The following is an 18,106-nucleotide window of genomic DNA, read 5'->3' as shown; positions in this document are numbered from 1 at the left end:
CTTTTATTTTTTGTGACTGGTAGGGAAAGGATGCATTAACTGATAGGAAAAACATACATAATTCAAGCAAATGTGTTGTTGTCAGATGGAGTGTAGGCAGTTATTCCATTGTTTGTCTTAAAAGTTCTTCCCAAAATGAAATGTCATTTAGAACCTGCATGGCATTCTTCTTCTGTCAAAGAGAAAATAAGGTATTTTGAAAAATGTCTCTGCTTTTTTGTCTGTACAGTACAATGGCATTCCATGTTGTTATGGGCCTTAATGACTTTCATTGTATGGGCAAAAACAATTGCAACATTCTTTAGGTCAAAACATTCTTTTTCTGTTCTTGCATTTCCTGGGCATGATGTTTCTAGCATTGTGCTTCACTGTTTTAGCTTCTGGAATGGCCCTTAAACAAGGTTATTTTGGCCTAATCATAGGCACCTTAAGGGTACCCCTTAGCTTTGGACATTTCCAAGGGTCCTGATTAGAGAGCAGGCTCAACATAGGGACCACACTACACAAATGTCCAGAAGAGTGAAGCCAAAACATATTGCCAAAGCTCATCAGTGTTCTACAGTCTTGCTGCTATGTGTAAAAGTCAAGCTGTAACATCCTGCTCTTTCTCGTGAAGCTAATACGGAAGTAACTAAACCTGCAATTCATTGAAATTCTGTTAGGCCTGGATCAAATAGAGCACATTTCTATTGAGCCCATTGTTAAAATGTCTAACTTTACAGCAGGTTTGTTTACAGCCTAGTCCAAAAAAAAACTATTTTGGTTCAAATAGCTATTATTTTTTTTATAACTCATCCATTTCATTTATATTAAGTTATATTAAGTCTGCATAATTAAGGGCGTGGCCACTTGAGTAACAGCGAGGTCTCGATGGTCGCATTCATGTCACCTCAGCTAATTCCGGCTGATTAGCCGCTGAGCTCAGCATTTTTGCTTTGTTTTATGTGGGTTCACACAATTAAAGTTGCCTTTTGGAATTATTTCTTACAATTATCAGATAATATAGCATGCTGTGTGCACTTAATTGTGCACACAAACCCTTCACGCTGCCTCCATTTTTCAGGTGAGTGAAATTCTAATACTTGTATACCATCTTTCTAAATGTGTTTGTTTTATTTAAGATTACTTATCATTTATATTTTTATTTAGACCTGTAATGCACTCCAGAATCTGACAGATTAATACGCTGTAGGCTATAGATCAGTCATCTGAAACGTTGTCATACAATGTTATGCCTGGATGTCACACTGTATATACAGTATGAAAGCCTTGCATTTACTAACACAGACTATATTTGAAGTATTTGAGAGTTATTCGTGTTTTCTTTCTATAAAAAATGTCATAAGAACAGTGCTTAGTGGCTCAATTTATCACAACAGTGATTTTAAAAGACTAAACACTTTATTTATACAGTACACAACCAAGCACAAATGGTCAGAACACAAACGAGTCGCAGGTAATGAAGTATTAAGCGTTTCTCCCAAAGAAAAGCTCATCTAAGCAAAATGCTAGCAAGCGTCTGTAGCTCCGCTCACGCTCTGCCTCTTTGCTCTTTTTTGGTAGCCCCCGGTGGGCAGGATGACACGCGCACAAAATGGTGCGGTTGGCCACGCCTACTTGTAGCTTTATTTGTGCTTTCAGAAACGTGGGTGAGATCAAGTATACTACGTCCATATCTTTTACTGTCTATGGTGAAAGCTCTTCAAAATACAACATTTAATTACATGTTTTTATTCCAAATTCTTCAATCGAGTGTTTGAAATAAATCCTTCTAAGAGATAGTTCTATAGCCATGTGATTATTAGTCATATTATTTCAATTAAAGCAGTTAAATCTTCTTACCGTACGTTCACACCGAAAGCGGCGAGAGCGTCCAAGGTCACTCTGGCCGCCCTGGCGACAACGCTCTCTGCCTTCAGCTCCTGCGGCGAGAGCGTTAAAACTCGCTACATTGATCTCATTTTAAAAGGAGCCGTTGCAGCATATCAGTTACATTCCTGCATAAAACATGTTTCTAGCGTGAAAATGTTGCGCACTTCTTATCAAATTCATACAACAATGGAAGATCAAGTTGCGTGTGATGTGGCTTTGCTCTATTTATCCAATATGTGTCCATATGTCTGAAATATCCTGAAGCAGCAGTACTGTTTCGTACTTTCACATCGCGTGAGATTCCCGCTTTTTTAAGATAAATTTATATAACATTAATGAACGTCAGTAACTCGCCAGTAACTTATTTAATGTATGTTCCTGTAGGAAAAAATTGTAAATAATTGGAAATCCGGCGACCACAATAATCAAACCCTTGGGAACAACTGTGGTTGGAACCAAAGTTCACAGGTCTGTGTTCTCTGAACTGCTATCAAGCGATGGACGTCTTCATTCTGATTGCTTGCCGCCGAACCGCGTCATAGCTCATTACCATAAAGTTGACTTCATTTCAACTCTCCTCGACGCTTACGCCGGCGAAGACGCGCCGCGCTGCTCCTCGCCGCCTATCGCCGCCGGCTCTCATTGAAAATGAATGACTTCCGGCTACTTTGACGCTCTCGCCGCTTTCGGTGTGAACGTACGGTTATTCACCAACCACTCTGGGAAATTCCTGGGTGCCTTCTTCATGGGTGTTTGGAAGTTGTGCGCGAGAGCGCCCTCTGCTCTTCAGAGGAGATTTACTAGTGATCACCAAAACTGTCCTTCAGTGACAAGATGTGCATGACAATCATAGCTTTTGTTTAATTGTGATTTTATTCCATGTCAAACATTAAATATCGGTTGTGATTTGAACCCTTTTTGCTTTATGTCCTTAGTGGATAATGGTTGAATAATTGCAGCGAATCCTGTTGGCTAACAAAAGATTTTGTTCTTATGTGTTCAGGTGCACTGGACCACATTACAGTCACCACAAAGGATGGCAAATTTCCTCTCAACCAGCTGGGCCAGATATCCATGAAGTCTCCTCAGCTACTTGTGGTCAACATGACTGGCTTCCCAGAGGTATGGAACCAAACTACAGATGGCTCAATTCATACTGTTGCATCCAAAGTCAAGCACACTCAAACACCTCAAAAACACACTTTTTCTCCTACTGAAACCTGAGTGTGATGGACTTTTTCCAGCCTGGTTTCACAGAAATTGATTGATTGTTGGGGGAAGCCCTTTGTTCTTGGAGAACGATTGAAACCTAGGCCAAGAGTCTGTGGTTAGCTGTCAGGCCAGGAAATGACCGCAAAGTGCCCTCTGGAACTTGGACCCGAGTTAATGTGTGATATCTCTCTTTCTCTCTTCAGCGTCTTTTCCCTCTCCACACATTATGAGATGCTGTCGTTCTGTTTTTCCTCTCCTCTTTCTCTCATCACGACACTCAATGTTGAAATATATGGGATCTTTCTGCCTGATGTTCAGATAACCCTAATGAGATTAATGCGCTCTCCTTTTGGCCTATGTCCACTCAATTCCTAAGTTTCTGGTTTCCTGGTAGCTCTAAATTCACCAATCTACCTTCATCATCCATCCTGGGCGTCTTCCAGCCAAAAGGTTTCTCATAGAGAGTAATGTACAGTCAGTCGGTCATTATTACAAAATACACCTTGATAGGATGATCAAAACCAAAGCAAAAGGATTTTTCTTCACCTCATGGCGATAAGTTTACTTTTATCCATTTGGCAAGCACTTTTATTGATGTTTTTATCATTTTTTCCTTGGGAATTGAACCTATGACCAGTGGTGCTGCTAGTACAATGCTCTGCTAAGCTACAGGACTTTAAAAAATGTGATTATACTGTTACCCACTGGTCCTACTGCACCAAACCCAGCCTGAGCTGGGATCGAACTGTTGATTCTTTGTTTGGGAGTCGGTTGCTCTAACAAGGAAGCTAAAGACCATGGCCTCTAGTGTCTGTTGCTAGAACACCTTTAGAGGTCAAAGGAGTGAGGTTTACCTGCTAAGAACTTCACTAGCTGGCCTCCATTACGCTCATCCCCCTAAACCTTACACCCATCCCAGACGTGCCCCCATGTGTAACCCACCGGTTCTACTGCACCCAACCAATCTGAGCTGGTATCAAACTGGCAATTCTTTGTTTGGGAGTCGGTTGCTCTAACATGGAGTCTAAAGACCATCCCCTGTAGCGTCTGTCTCTAGAACACCTTTAGAGGTCAGAGGAGTGAGGTTTACCTGCTAAGAACTTTGCTAGCTGGCCACCACTACACTCACTCCCCTAAACCTCACTCCCGTCCCGGATGAGCCCCCACGTGTAACCCACGAGTCCCACTGCACCCAACCCAGTCTTCGCTAGTTGGCCTCCTGTACACTATGAAAATATTTAACTACTAAATGCCACTATGGTCCAATCAGAATCATGTAGTCATGTAATTAATCCTAAAATATGACCAAACTTAACTTATTGGAGTAACACATTATGTTAATAATATTGCAACCATTTGCAAATGGGTTCATCACCTCTGAATTATCATTGTATTAAAAAGACCTTCCACAGTATTAAGGGGCCGGTTTTCATGCTTGGATGTTTATAATGCCAAATTCAGCCATTTAGGGTGTCAAGAAAAAATGGCCATTCCCTAACAGGCCTGCCAAAACAACACTGAGGTGATTGGCCTGGGCTGAAAGCAAACAGCTACATAATTGTTCTAATCCATTACACACTCTTTGAGAAGAGGCTGTTGTTTTCCAGTCATTCATTAAACGGCAGGAGAAGGTCCAGCCTTGTTCAGAAACCCCAGTGGCTGTTGTGTGTTGTGGTGCAGACATTAGCTTTCCCTCTCTGTGTGTATGTGTGGTATCCAGAATCATTAAGAAATAGTTTGGTGTGTTTTTTTTCTAGCCCACAGTTTCTCAATCCCATTTTGAACATTTGTTGCTTTTTAATCAGAAGTACAGAGAGTTCCCGGCTGAATTTTTTTTCCCTTGCTAACCAGAACAATGCAGTTTTTACCGTAACATTTTGAACCACCAAGAACTAATGGCAGTGAGTCATACTTCGTAAGAAATTCCATTAACATAAGGGGAATGTGTTTTGAAATTTCTTCAAAATTTATGCATGTTTGTATGCGAAATACTGTAAATATTTGTAAAAATGTATACGAAGTATCTTTATCAACAAAAAATCTAAAATGTAAATGTGTTTTTATTTCCTTTACTGCACTGTATTATTGAATTGGGTCACACTTTACAATAAGATTTTATTAATGTATTAATGAAAAATACATTAAGTGTGAGCAATACTTGTACAGTATTTATTAAAAAATTTAGCATTAAAATCCAAATCCATGCTTGTTAACATTTATTAACGCACTTTGAGTTAACATTAACTAACAAGGAAAAACTTTATTTACATGAACTAACGTTAATTAATGGCCCGTTACCACTGAGTAGTACAGTACGGTACAGTTCGGTATTCTTTTAAGGCCATTTCCACTGTCAAAAGGTATCAAAAAGGGAACCTTACCACTTTTTGGGTACCAAATTGGTTATTGGTTTACAGGGATGCGTCGCTAGCTCATGCACAAATCAGGAAGTTAACATTTTTAAATACACAGCCGAGACATTATACCATAATAATGTATACATGTAATAATGAGCCATGGTCGACCCGAGCTTAAACAAACATTGTCGTTGTCTTGATGAGCAGCCACAAAGCAAAGAGGAAGAGCAGAATCTACCCTGTGCTCTGTTGTTGTTTACAAGGTTGTCTAATGCGCGAGCGGTTTCGATTTTATACTTGCATTTTAAACTTCCGCATGCCGCTGGTCTATATTTGAAATAGCACACTGATGATAATAACATGCGCGTGATTATTGAAGTCCACTCGATCCTTGCAGAAATGGACAAACGAGAGTGTAAAGCATGAAAAAGGAAAGGAGAAGCCCGAAAAAAACCAAAGGAGCAAATGGGACCCCATTGGTACACTTTGGCAGTGGAAACGCAAGCCTGACAAAGGTGACCTGTACCGTACCGTACTGTTACCCCTCAGTGGAAACAGGCCATATCATAAAGAAATACTGTAATAAATTTAGTGTTCATTGTTTGTTAATGTTAATAAATGCAACTCTCTAATACTAACACAACCGTATTGTAGTGTTACCTTTACAATATTTAACCTATTTAAATGTTTGCAATGCTGAAACTACACTGATGTGTGTAGTAGTTCTCTAGTTTTAATCCTCATAATATTAAGATAATCACATACTCCATTTTAACCCCAGAAATTGTCATTCTCACTTGATCTATCAATGCAACTATAGCTATATATACAGTCACGCACAAAATTTTTCATACATAAATAATAAAGGCTGAGATTTTTTTTCCCCCAATGACGACTCTTTTACGTTGTCTTATTATCTTTTGGAAGAAGCCTGTGCCATTTCCCGTCAAGTCGTGAATTTCAGCCTTGACTGTGAATATAGGTATAGCAGCCTCAAAATAAACATGCAAAAAACATTATTTTTTTAATTACTATTTGGAGCATTTTGAACTTTATCAACTAATTTTGACAAAAATTGGCATTTTAACTCATTTTAAAAGTAAAAGTGCTTTTTCTCAACCATTTTACCAAAAGTCACATTTTGTCCAATATGAGAACGAGTGATTCTTCAAAACTGATTCATTGTACTGCTTCACTTACATTGTTAATTACACTCAAATACACAACTTCACATGCAGTTTTAAAGTACTAATAGGCATATACTGTAGTATATATACTGACCATTATGCAGTAACCAATACTCTAATATTTAAATCCAAACAGCCTAAATATTTATCCATGAACCCATCCCCAATGATTTACTCACATTAGACTGCCTGCACCCAAGTTCAGAGTGTAATCTCAGGCTAGTCTGGCCACAGGAGTAGCAACAGGTTATGAGGTGAACCGGCAGAAACCCCCAACACAGGGTCATGGTGGGTCAATGCCCTGCACTGCAACCTCTCAGCTCCCTCTCAGGGGATCTTTCGCTGACAGTGCCCTGCGGCGCTTCCTACACCACACACTCCACCACTGTACTGCACTCTCTGGAGCTTCATCATGGGAGATGCTGCCCAGTTCCCTCTGGATCAAAGGGCTATAAGTCGGGGTACTCCAGTGATCTGGAAGGGGTGGTCTGGTAAGATATGAGGGCTGGAGAGATGTTAAGAGTGCATGAAGAGTTGCAGCAGGTACTTTTAGCCCAGCTGGCTGTCATTATGTCTGATGTGTGTGTGTGTGTGTGTGTGTGTGTGTGTATGATGTTTCCTCAGGCCATGGTAGCCGTCACCCGTGCCTTGCGAGAGAGCAGCATGGGACTCAACCCAGAGGTGGAGGGCACCATCATCAGGGTGCCTGTTCCCAAGTGAGTGTTTTACCGCCTAGGGCATGATTTCACCATGACCACTCTCGCCTTTTACTTTAACATCACTTTCTACAAGCTGTGTTTGCTTTCACTCCTGTTCCTGTCTTTCTATCTCACACTCTTTCTGTTTGTCTGTGAAAGTGTATATGCTTTTAATGTGTCTTTTTAGCTTGTTAAAGGGATAATTCACTGAAAAAGTGATCATTTACTCACTATTGAATGGTTTCAAACATATACGAGTTTCTTTGAGCTCTGTTAATCGCAAAAAAAGATATGTGGAATAAAGCTGAAAACATATAACTATTGACTTCTGTAGTAGAAAAAGCAAATCCCATGGAAGTCAATGGTTTTACGTAGGCAGTGTTTAACAACCACGTTCCTGGAAGACCACCAACTCTGCACATTTTCCATGTCTTAACCAAACACACTTGATTCAGATCATCAGCCCATTAGCAGAGATTGAAAGACCTGTAATAGGTGTGACAGACTAAGGAGACATCCAAAACATGCAGTGCTGGTGGTCCTCCAGGAACGTGGTTGAGAAACACTGCTTTAAGGGAAAAATGAACACTGCTTTTCCACATTATGCTTTGGCCATTTTTTTAGTTGGACACACTTGGAAATGCGGTTTGACTAGCTCGACTAGGCTGGAAAAACTAATTGAGGTTGGTTTTAGCTTTTCACCTGAAGCAGTAAGCAGACACATAGCATAGTTACATCCTGACAACCATCCTTTAAGCCCCTTGATATCTATATAAACTTTTTTTAGGTGCTAAAATCAGTGTCATAGTCTTAATATGATCTTTTTTATGATCTTGCACGCTTCAAAACAAAGACAAAATTCAAATTCTGAAGATGTGAGCATTTAAAACGTTGAGTTTCTCTTATTTACCAATATGGATTAAGGAAACTGAGCACACAGCTTCACATTAGATCTTTAGACCAGCTCATAAGATCCTCGAGCCAGGGGCTCCGTCCTATTTGCAAGGCGAGAGGGGAGTTTGAGCTCGGCTAGATCTCGAGAACTCCCCTGCTGTAGTAGCTAATAAACAGATAGTGATTGCTCTCAAGAGATAACTACTTACTAGGAGCTTGTCTATTTTGCCGATGTGGATTAGTCAATTAACTTAAGTTGCATATTTTTGGACGGTTAGAGGAAACCAGGGAACCCGGGTGAAACCCACGTGAGCATGGGGATAACGTGTATACATGTAAACTCCGCACAGAAACGCACCATGCCACCCATCTAGGGAAGGAGGAGGTGTAGGGGTGGAAGGGGGATTTTTCAAAACAAAGATGGCTGTTATATGGAACTCTGGGTATTTATAATGGCTTAGGAATCTTCTGATTGGTGAATCATAAATTGAAAAATGCGTGCCGGCTGCAAACAATCATAAGCACGATTCCACTCAAAATGAATTTGAATAAACTTAAATTTACTGAAAAACTTAATTTTTACTAAGCAGAGAAACCATAAGACAGACTCAGAATTGCTTTTAAAGGCTGTCATGTGTCTAATATGCTTTAACTGAATGACTCTTGACTTACTTGTTTTTTAAATACGGAGAAGTCCAACCCTGTCTTCATGTTTACAAATTAAGCTACGTATTTCAATGTACATCAAGGGACTTTTAACAACTTTGTAAGAACTCCTTACTAACCCCCCACCCCCCACCCCCCGAACAGCTACTCAGAATGTCCTGTGAACTATATTACAGCGCCCTACAACAGCAACAACAGACCAACTCCTTATCAACCACTCAGAACATGCTTTAGACTGCTTAATAATTCCCAATCCACTGCATATCAACTCAACAGCAACCACTCAAAACACATTATCTACTGTGCTGGAGTGCCATTGCAATGAACAGAACCCTCAATGTGTTCAAAATTAAATACACATTTGATTTTGTGGTTACTTCACGACCATTAAAAAAGTATGAACAAGAGTAGAATGAATGGAATTTAGATATACTACATCCACTATATCGTCATTATCTATGACCTACCTGCCTACGTTTCATACCCTTCGTAACTTCTCTCCAGTGGTCTCACGAGACAGTAAAGTGTTCATCGAAAATGCATTTTAGAATCTTAGAGGAAGGTTATCAGAGACTTCTTCATTTATTGTTATAGATTTACATGTACTACTTGTTTACAATAACATACTGTTTTATATTCTATTGACCTTATTCTGCAATATGGAAGTGCACTAATTTTTGCCATTGTTTTATTCAGTTGCCTATGGGAGATATTACTTGGAATAATAAATGGCAGAAAATGGTCAATCTACTTACTTATGAATATACATAAAACCATAGCACCATAGCTAATGCATAGGATCACCCTAGCAAGCACTCAAAATATGCTGTTTCTCAATATGCGTTCTTCAGCGTGTTCTCGTGTAACGTCATCATCAGCTGCCAAACTTCAGTTCCAATACTCAAGAACGGAGGACGCGTAAAACTTCCCGGATGTGTTTTTGATATCAAGGATGCACCGATGCAGACTTGAGCACCGAACTTGCTCTAGAAGTCCCAGAAGTCATTGCTACTGGAGGTGGGAAGCGCTGCGTTTTCTTTAGATTTATTGTTAAAGTTAAGAGATATTACTTATTTACCTCAGGAGCTTCCCTAAATGAAACAGTGAAAGTAAACATTACCATGGACATCTTAATAAATGAGTAAACACATTAAGGGTGTTTGTTTGCTGAAATTCGTAAAAAAATCTATTTTATTTGTATTGTGCAACGTATATTTATAATGTTTTTATGCAGAGTATATATTTTGAAAAGGGGAAAAACAGTAAATCGTTGTATGAATGCTGTAATGTTAAAATATTATTCCATTAAAAACATGTGAAGGTCATGTGACCATCAGGAAGAACACAGCATCTCATTTCTCACAGGATGCGTTCTCTGTCCTCACGGTCTTCCGAGTTCGTTCTTTCGAGGACACCTGGCAAGACCGGTCTCCCAAAGAACGCAAGTACGTTCTTTGCATTCTTGGAATTGAGAAACAGCCATACTCTTTCCACCACATAACCTATAGCAACCCTTTATGAACCTGCCAGAAGACAATAGCAACACTTAGCAACCAAAGAGCATCCGAAAGCAATGGTTCAGTGCTTATGTTGTAGCATGTTTACCTTTATCTCGTGTCAATACACATACTAAACAAAAAAATGCATGAACATTAATGTTAAGGCAAACGTTCCACTAGTTTTATTATCTTAATATTTTTATAATTGCTTTTATTTTGCCTAAAGTGAATAAATGCAGGTGGCGTGGTGGCCCAGTAGGTTGTGCTATCGCCTCACAGCAAGAAGGTCACAGGTTCGAGGCTCAGTTGGCATTTCTGTGTGGAGTTTGCATGTTCTCCCTGCTATCGCGTGGGTTTCCTCTGGGTGCTCTGGTTTCCCCCACAGATCAGACATGCGGTACAGGTGAATTGGGTAGGCTAAATTGTCGTAGTGTGTGAGTGTGAATGAGTGCGCATGGATGTTTCCCAGTGATGAGCTGAAGCTGGAAGGGCATCCGCTGCGTAAAAAAATATTCTGGATATTCAAGTTGGCGGTTCATTTCACAGTGGCGACCCCAGATCAATAAAGGAACTAAGCTGAAAAGAAAATGAATGAATGCAGTTTTGTTTTTTTTGACATGCATGATTGGTTTATACTGTCTCAGCACTTACATTTTGCTTACATCTGCAAAAACATGTTTGGCTCGAAGACGGTACTTGTAGTTTACATAACATTAGTTTAATCCAAACCTCAATCTGGAAGCTTTCTATAATGATTACTGCTATTCAGCACACACGCCATGGCTTGATCCACTTATTATCATATTATCCATCACACAATGATATGTGCCATGTGGATTTGCGGATAATGATATGCGAATATACTGCGATGATTGCAAAAAGCTTGGGTCAAACATTATCAAATGATTAATTTGATTTTTAAAAAATGAACGCCTTAACCTTTTCAGATTAATCAAATTCATTGACATGGTCATGTTGACAACTCTTCACTCAAAAAATGCATTTTGTTATTTGTTCAAACTATTTATTTAAAGGTCCAAGACAGTCTGGAGTACTTTTTTATTTTTTTTTTTAACAGACTTGTGTGTGGAACTGTCAGCTTTAATTGTGGGAAGACTGGATAATTTTGAGCTTTTGTCAGCTAATTTCATCTTCTGGGTTTAAAATAATTTTTGAGGGTGGGATCAAAATCAGTGACGAATCAGGAATCTGCTAGTGGAGTGATGATGCATCGGGTTCTCATTATTATTCATAACACTATTCATATTATTCATATCAGTTTTCTTATCCTATGAGAAGACCCTGCTTCTTAATTATTCACGAGAGCACATGCTTTCCAAAGGCAAGGCAGACCTGCCAAGCTGTGAGACCCAATGACTGGGTGAGACTGCATCTGTGCACGGCATGTGTCGTATGAGTTTTTTTCCATGATCCATGGGGTTTATTGCAAAGTTTTCTCCACGATTCTGTCAGGGCCGACACAGCAAAGCTGTTGGTTTGCAGCAAGCATTTTTTTTTGGGAGAGCGGTATGAGAATTGGAGGATGGCGGACTTTGTCTTTTATCAGTTGAGTTTATTACCATTCAGACACATCACCTATATCCATGCTGCTGTGTTTAAAATCCTCCAGATTACTGGCAGGGTTAATGGTTGGAATAATTAGGGCAAGAGACCTGCTACACCTCTATCTACTGTGTCTGCATTCAGACCCTAGGTATTGAGGAGGAGAGAAGTTCTCCTCATTTATAGTGTTTATATAAACACGATTATCTTTATAATGATGTAACAAATTGTGGTTATGTGTATATGAAATTACGAATAACAAATGTGGCAGGACATTAAATTACTTACTGTTAATTTCTTTGCATTTTAAGTTTGTAAACTATAAAATCATGCGTCTCCTCACAGAATGTGTCTCATTTTGTGAGCCAACTCAGTTGTTTGCTCCCCTTTTTTTCCCCTGCTCTGCCAGCCACGCTCACACCTCCCTCTGCTCTCAGACCTCCACGCTCATCTCAGAGCATTTTTTGAAAAAATTCTGAGGTAGACTTGAAACCGAAAGAGGGATTCTAGAGATTTTTCTAAGAGACGACTAAACTGTTTTATGATTAATCCATTTTATTTTGTTAAGTTAACTTCATCAATTTATGTTGGCACAACATGAATGAATTGTGTGGAACCCTGCATTTTTTACTGTGTAATTTACCTAGCTTATCAGAAAAAGTTATCTGTTCTGTTAGTGTATTTAGGATAACTTTGTATCATAATGTTTCATGTTTTCTTCTGTGCTTCATACACTCTCCATTATATTTAGTATGTGATACAAAAGAAGTGAACCCGGTGGTGTTCAGTGTCTGACCGGCACTCTTCCTCCCTGCCAAGCCAAACAGTCTCAGCACTCGGCCTTCATTCTGCGAAGCACAAAACTGTTTGATTACGGGGCCGCGCTTCAGCAGCAGCAGCAGGTGCTTGTCTGGCAGCTCGTATCGAGAGGCCGAACGTCTCGCCCGTAATCAGCGCAGCCTCCTCGCATGCATTTGCATTTCTAAAGAGAGCGGGAGGCTTGATTGGCTCCGAATCAGTAATTATGAACATTGTTTGCAGTAAACAGACACTACTCTTGGACTGTTTGCAAATGGCTGGCAGCAAAATGGCAATTATAAGATGGGGAAACTTCTACACCTACATGAGAATTTGGGAGAGAACAACAGATTGTTGATTGTCAAACTTTTTTTTTTGTTTTGTTTTGTTGTAGATGTTTTTGGGTTACAGATGTTTTATTAATATAAGTTGTATGAAGTAAGCATTGTAATATCAACTTTTAAATATTCTAGACTGGATTGGGGGGGCAGCACGGTGGCGCAGTGGGTTGCACAATCGCCTCACAGCAAGAAGGTGGCTGGTTTGAGCCCCGGCTAGATCAGTTGGCATTTCTATATGGAGTTTGCATGTTCTCCCCATGTTCATGTGGGTTTCCTCCGGGCGCTCCAGTTTCCCCCACTAGTCCAAAAACATGCTGTATAGGTGAATTGGGTAAGCTAAATTGTCTGTAGTGTATGAGTGTGTGAATAAGGCCCCGTTTACACTAGTGCGTTTTAGTTTTAAAACAGCGTTTTAGAATGAAAACGATCCGCGTCCACACTCGCGTTTTACTCAGCGTTTCTGAACTGCTCTCCGTCCACACCAAAACGCTGAAAACGCACATCACGTGACCACACACACACTCTCTGGCAAGCGCTCCAGCATTTCTACCCAGATGAGAGCTCTGCTTGTCGGACTGCTCATCAAGCATCTCCCGCTGGATCTAATCTCGCTATATTTCCTAAACGTGATATTTCATTCATGTTGTTGTCTTTATCTAACGACATAGGCCAATTCCCTGACTTTGGTCATTGGAATCTATTAAGTTACTTGTTCACGGGTAACATGTTTTGGTTAAGTGCAAAGATAAGTTTATGATTAATCCAGGTACATTGACTGATCGCTTGCCTTTATTTCCTACAATGTATAAACTTATTGTATGTTATACTTTTATAATTATCGATTATTAAAACTGATATTCAGCAAAAGAGAGGGGATGTTTCGTATTTTCACTGAAATTGAAAGGAGGCAGTTGTTATCGGCTCCGTTTTGTTATAAATATCCACACAGTGAAGATGGCGCTCATATATGCAGCACGACGCCTCTACATTTCTGCTGTCTGTTTAGTTGCTAATATTAAAATGAAAATAGGCAGTTCCTTAAATCATGTTTACAATTTATTGTTGAGAAAGTGAAACAACGTAGCCAAGGTGATGTGAATGAAGTTATAAAGTACACTGTTCCCTTTGAAGATTTACCCGTGTCCTCGGTATGTTTTCCATATCAAACTGAGAAGGGGGAGACTGCAGCCTTGATCAAACTTGCGAAGTCTTAACTTACAAGAAGAGGATGCGAGACTGAACTGTGTGTGTTAGGCTACTTAATATTGAGGAAAAGCCCCAATCAGAGAGGCGAACGTCGGCAGCCCCGCCTCCGTTTTCAGATGTCTCCGTCTTTCCCCATCCACACTGAGACGGAGCAGCAGCGTTTCAGAATGAAAACGGTCTCTCCAGCGTTTTCGAAATGCTCCGTTTTTGGCGCTCGAGAACTCCGGCGTAGTGTGGACGGATGGCGTAACCGTAGCAAAACGTACGCATTTTCAAACTAAAACGCACTAGTGTAAACGGGGCCTAAGTGTGTGTGGATGTTTCACAGTGATGGGTCGCAGCTGGAAGGGCATCCACTGCGTAAAACATATGCTGGATAAGTTAGCAGTTCATTCCGCTGTAGCGACCCCAGATTAATAAAGGGACTACGCCAAAAAGGAAATGAATGAATGAATGAGACGGGATAGGTAACTATATACAGTTGAAGTCAAAATTGTTAGCCTAGTTTTTCAATAATTTCCAAAATGATGTTTAACAGAGCAAGGAATTTTTCACGGTATTTTCTATTATATTTTTTCTTCTGAAGAAAGTTTTATTTGTTTTATGTTGGCTAGAATGAAAGTGTTTTGTTTTATAAACTATTTTAAGGTCAACATTATAAACCTCTTTAATCGATATTTATTTTAATTTTCTGCAGAACAAACCATCAATATACAATAGCCCCTTTCATACATACAGACCTTTCCCCGGAAAATTACCGGCAATTTTCCGGAAAGGTTGTATGTGTGAACAGGCCCTTTTTGAAAATACTGGTAAATTCGTTCTGGCTATTTTCCGGAAAGAGAAGTTGTAAGATTACCAGTAATTTGCCGAAATGCTGCTCTGTGTGAATGCAGAAGGAAGATTGCCGGAAAGAGCGCGTCCACGTCTAGAACATGCTGACGTGAGACACCTGCTTTAGCCAATCAGAACAGTCAGACGCATTCACGTCTGCGCGGTTTATGAGAATTAAAGCCTTTGAATATTTTTCCAGACACCTTTAGCTGCTAGATGTTAGTCAGATAACGTTTCTATGTTCCTTCTTAATGCTAACTGTGTAAATATTTACCGATAAAATGTTTATGATAATCTGTTGTTTGTTTACCTTCAAGCTTTGCGTGTACCCGTGAGCGCCCATTGCGCCAGCATACACACATATCATGAACATCTCGACATGCGAAAGTGTTCCTCTATATGTTTTCATTGGAGTTGTACTCAATACTGATCCATCCAAAGAGTTTGTAATGTAGTCAAATGTTTACAAACACAAGCGCAGCCGTTTAGGTCATTTCTGGTTAATGATGTCAGAATTTACCGGCATTTTGCGATGGATGTGTGAATGCTCTTTTCCGGAAAAATTCCTTAACGTCCTCGCCTGTGTGAACAGCGCTTTTTTGAATTTACTGGTAAAGTAATTCCGGAAATTTTCCGGATATTTACCGGTATCACTGTGTGAAAGGGGCTCATGACTTGCTTAATTAACCCAGTTAAGTCTTTAAATTGCACTTGAGGCTGAATACTAGCATCTTGAAAAATATCTAGTCAAATATTATTTACTTTCATCGTGGCAAAGATAAAAGAAATTGGTTATTAGAAATGAATTATTAAAACTATTATGTTTAAAAATGTGCAGAGAAAATTGTCTGTTAAACAGAAATTGGGTGAAGGGTATGCAGGGGGCTAATAATTCAGGATGGCTAATAATTCCCTTTTTCAAAGTTTTTAATGGTGTATATTAAGTCCTAAATTGATTATGTTTGCCTTTCAGGGTAACTCGTGAACACAGGGAGAATCTGGCGAAACTGGCGAAGCAGTTCAGTAATAAATCTAAAGACTCGCTGAGGAGAGTCCGATCAAATGCCATCAGTCAAGTGAAGAAGAGCAAAGATGCCGTTTCTGATGATACCATTCACTTGATAGAAAAGCAGGTGATGCACACTGTTACACACACTCATGCAAACCCCTTCATACTATGTGAAATTGCTGTGTTACAAAATAACAGAAATTCAATAAAGAAACAAACAAATATCAGCTATACATTAATAGTAGTACTAATAGTATTTTTATTTATAGTAGAAATATAAATTAAATGTAAAAAAATAATAAATTAAAATCAATTATAGATTGTACGTTATTGTTGTTGTAAATTATTATTAGCAGAAACATTGATAAAAGTAATTCATTTACTAATATTAGATTTATTGGTCAATCGATATGCATTACAAAATAGTAGACTTGAAGTAAACCAAAAAATGTTTTGTTGTTATTAAAATTATTATTTATAGCAACTGTACTTTAAAATAAATAAAAATATTTTTTTAAATTTTAAATTAATATTAGTGCTGGGCAAAAATTTAAATCGCATCCAAAATAAAAGTTTGTTTTGACATAATTTGAGTGTGTGTGCTTTATTTATTTTGTGTATATAAATACACATATGCATGCATATGTCAGAGAAATTGTTCATTTATATTTAGATGTATATGATACAAATTATATATAAATTTTGAATATCTATGTAACAAAGTTTTCGTATAGTTTGGTTTCTGTGCATGTGTGTATCACACATAATAAATGTAGATGAGTAATTCCATGCAAACGTCAACCTTGCCATGAAAAAATGTTTTCACCAAAACACCGAAACTTGTGTAATAAAGTATTTTTCAGTATTTTAGAAATACTCAAAAATGTCAATGTTTTCAAACTATTATATTTGAATTACCAAACTAACACAACTGGAAATTTCACATCCATAATGAAACTTTTTCTTCACAATTACAAAAATATTAAATTAAATAAAATCAATCATGTTTGTTCTATAGAAAGCCGACTCTCATCCTTTAGATTAGCATTTAGATTAGTTCAATTCACAGAATTTCTACAAAGCATGTGGTATACTGTAAACTCACAGACTAATTGGTCACATTTATAATGCATGTTTATTTTAATCATTTCAAGAACAAAATACATGTTTACAGATTGATATTTTTCGGATCCTATAACTCTGTGGTCAATTGTTCTGGAAAATATAAACAGATCGTCACCTTAGAATTAAAAGGTTCTATCTGACATTTTTGTCAAAACTGAGATATTGACATATTCTTATTAAATGACAACTTATTTTAATTATGGGATGTTTTTTTTTTAAATTGTTTACATTTTAAGACTTTTTATTTTAAAAAGCAAATGTTACACACACACTGTAAGCTATGGAATGTAAAAACTTTGAAGCTCAATATTTCAAAATCATTCAGAACGCAGATTGAGCCTTATAATTCCAAGGTGACGAGATGTTTTAATATAATATTAACATATATTTTTCTATATGAATTTATGTTTTGAGTTTTTACCGCAAATGTCACATCCATAACGCTGGAATTGCTCATCTACTGTGTAATGCACACAGATGTAAATAATGTCAAAGCAGCAATCAAAACATTAATCTTTGCCCAGCACTAATTAATATATATATTAATTTCATTCTGGACGTGAACTACTCCTTTTAAAAATATGCATTAATTATTACAAAAAATTTTTAGTCATAGATGTTGTAATAATGTGTTTATTGTTAATAAATCAACAGTAATTTGAAAACATTGGTATACCATTATTATTGTTAGTTTTAGAAATTCAATTCTGTCAATTATCAGTAGTGTATAAGTACTAGTGTTCATACATTCATTTTCTTTTTGGCTTAGTCCCTTTATTAATCAAGGGTGTCCACAGCGGAATGAACCGCCAACTTATTCAGCATATGTTTTATGCAGCGGAACC

General features: G+C 38.3%; 1 protein-coding gene across 2 annotated transcripts in view; it reads left to right on the top strand.

The window, feature by feature from the left end:
- The window catches only part of mrrf (mitochondrial ribosome recycling factor), a 43,412-nt gene that overhangs the window by 23,955 nt on the left and 1,351 nt on the right, over positions 1 to 18,106 (top strand). For both annotated transcript variants that reach the window (XM_073913747.1, NM_001002174.1), the window contains 3 exon segments: positions 2,876 to 2,994; positions 7,253 to 7,344; positions 16,101 to 16,260. In XM_073913747.1, the coding sequence (XP_073769848.1) occupies positions 2,876 to 2,994; positions 7,253 to 7,344; positions 16,101 to 16,260 (371 nt within the window).

The sequence above is a fragment of the Danio rerio genome, chromosome 10, assembly GCF_049306965.1.
Source record: "Danio rerio strain Tuebingen ecotype United States chromosome 10, GRCz12tu, whole genome shotgun sequence".
Classification (NCBI taxonomy): Eukaryota; Metazoa; Chordata; class Actinopteri; order Cypriniformes; family Danionidae; genus Danio; species Danio rerio.
Note: the sequence above shows the minus strand (reverse complement) of the source record. Positions and strands in the feature narration are given on the sequence as shown.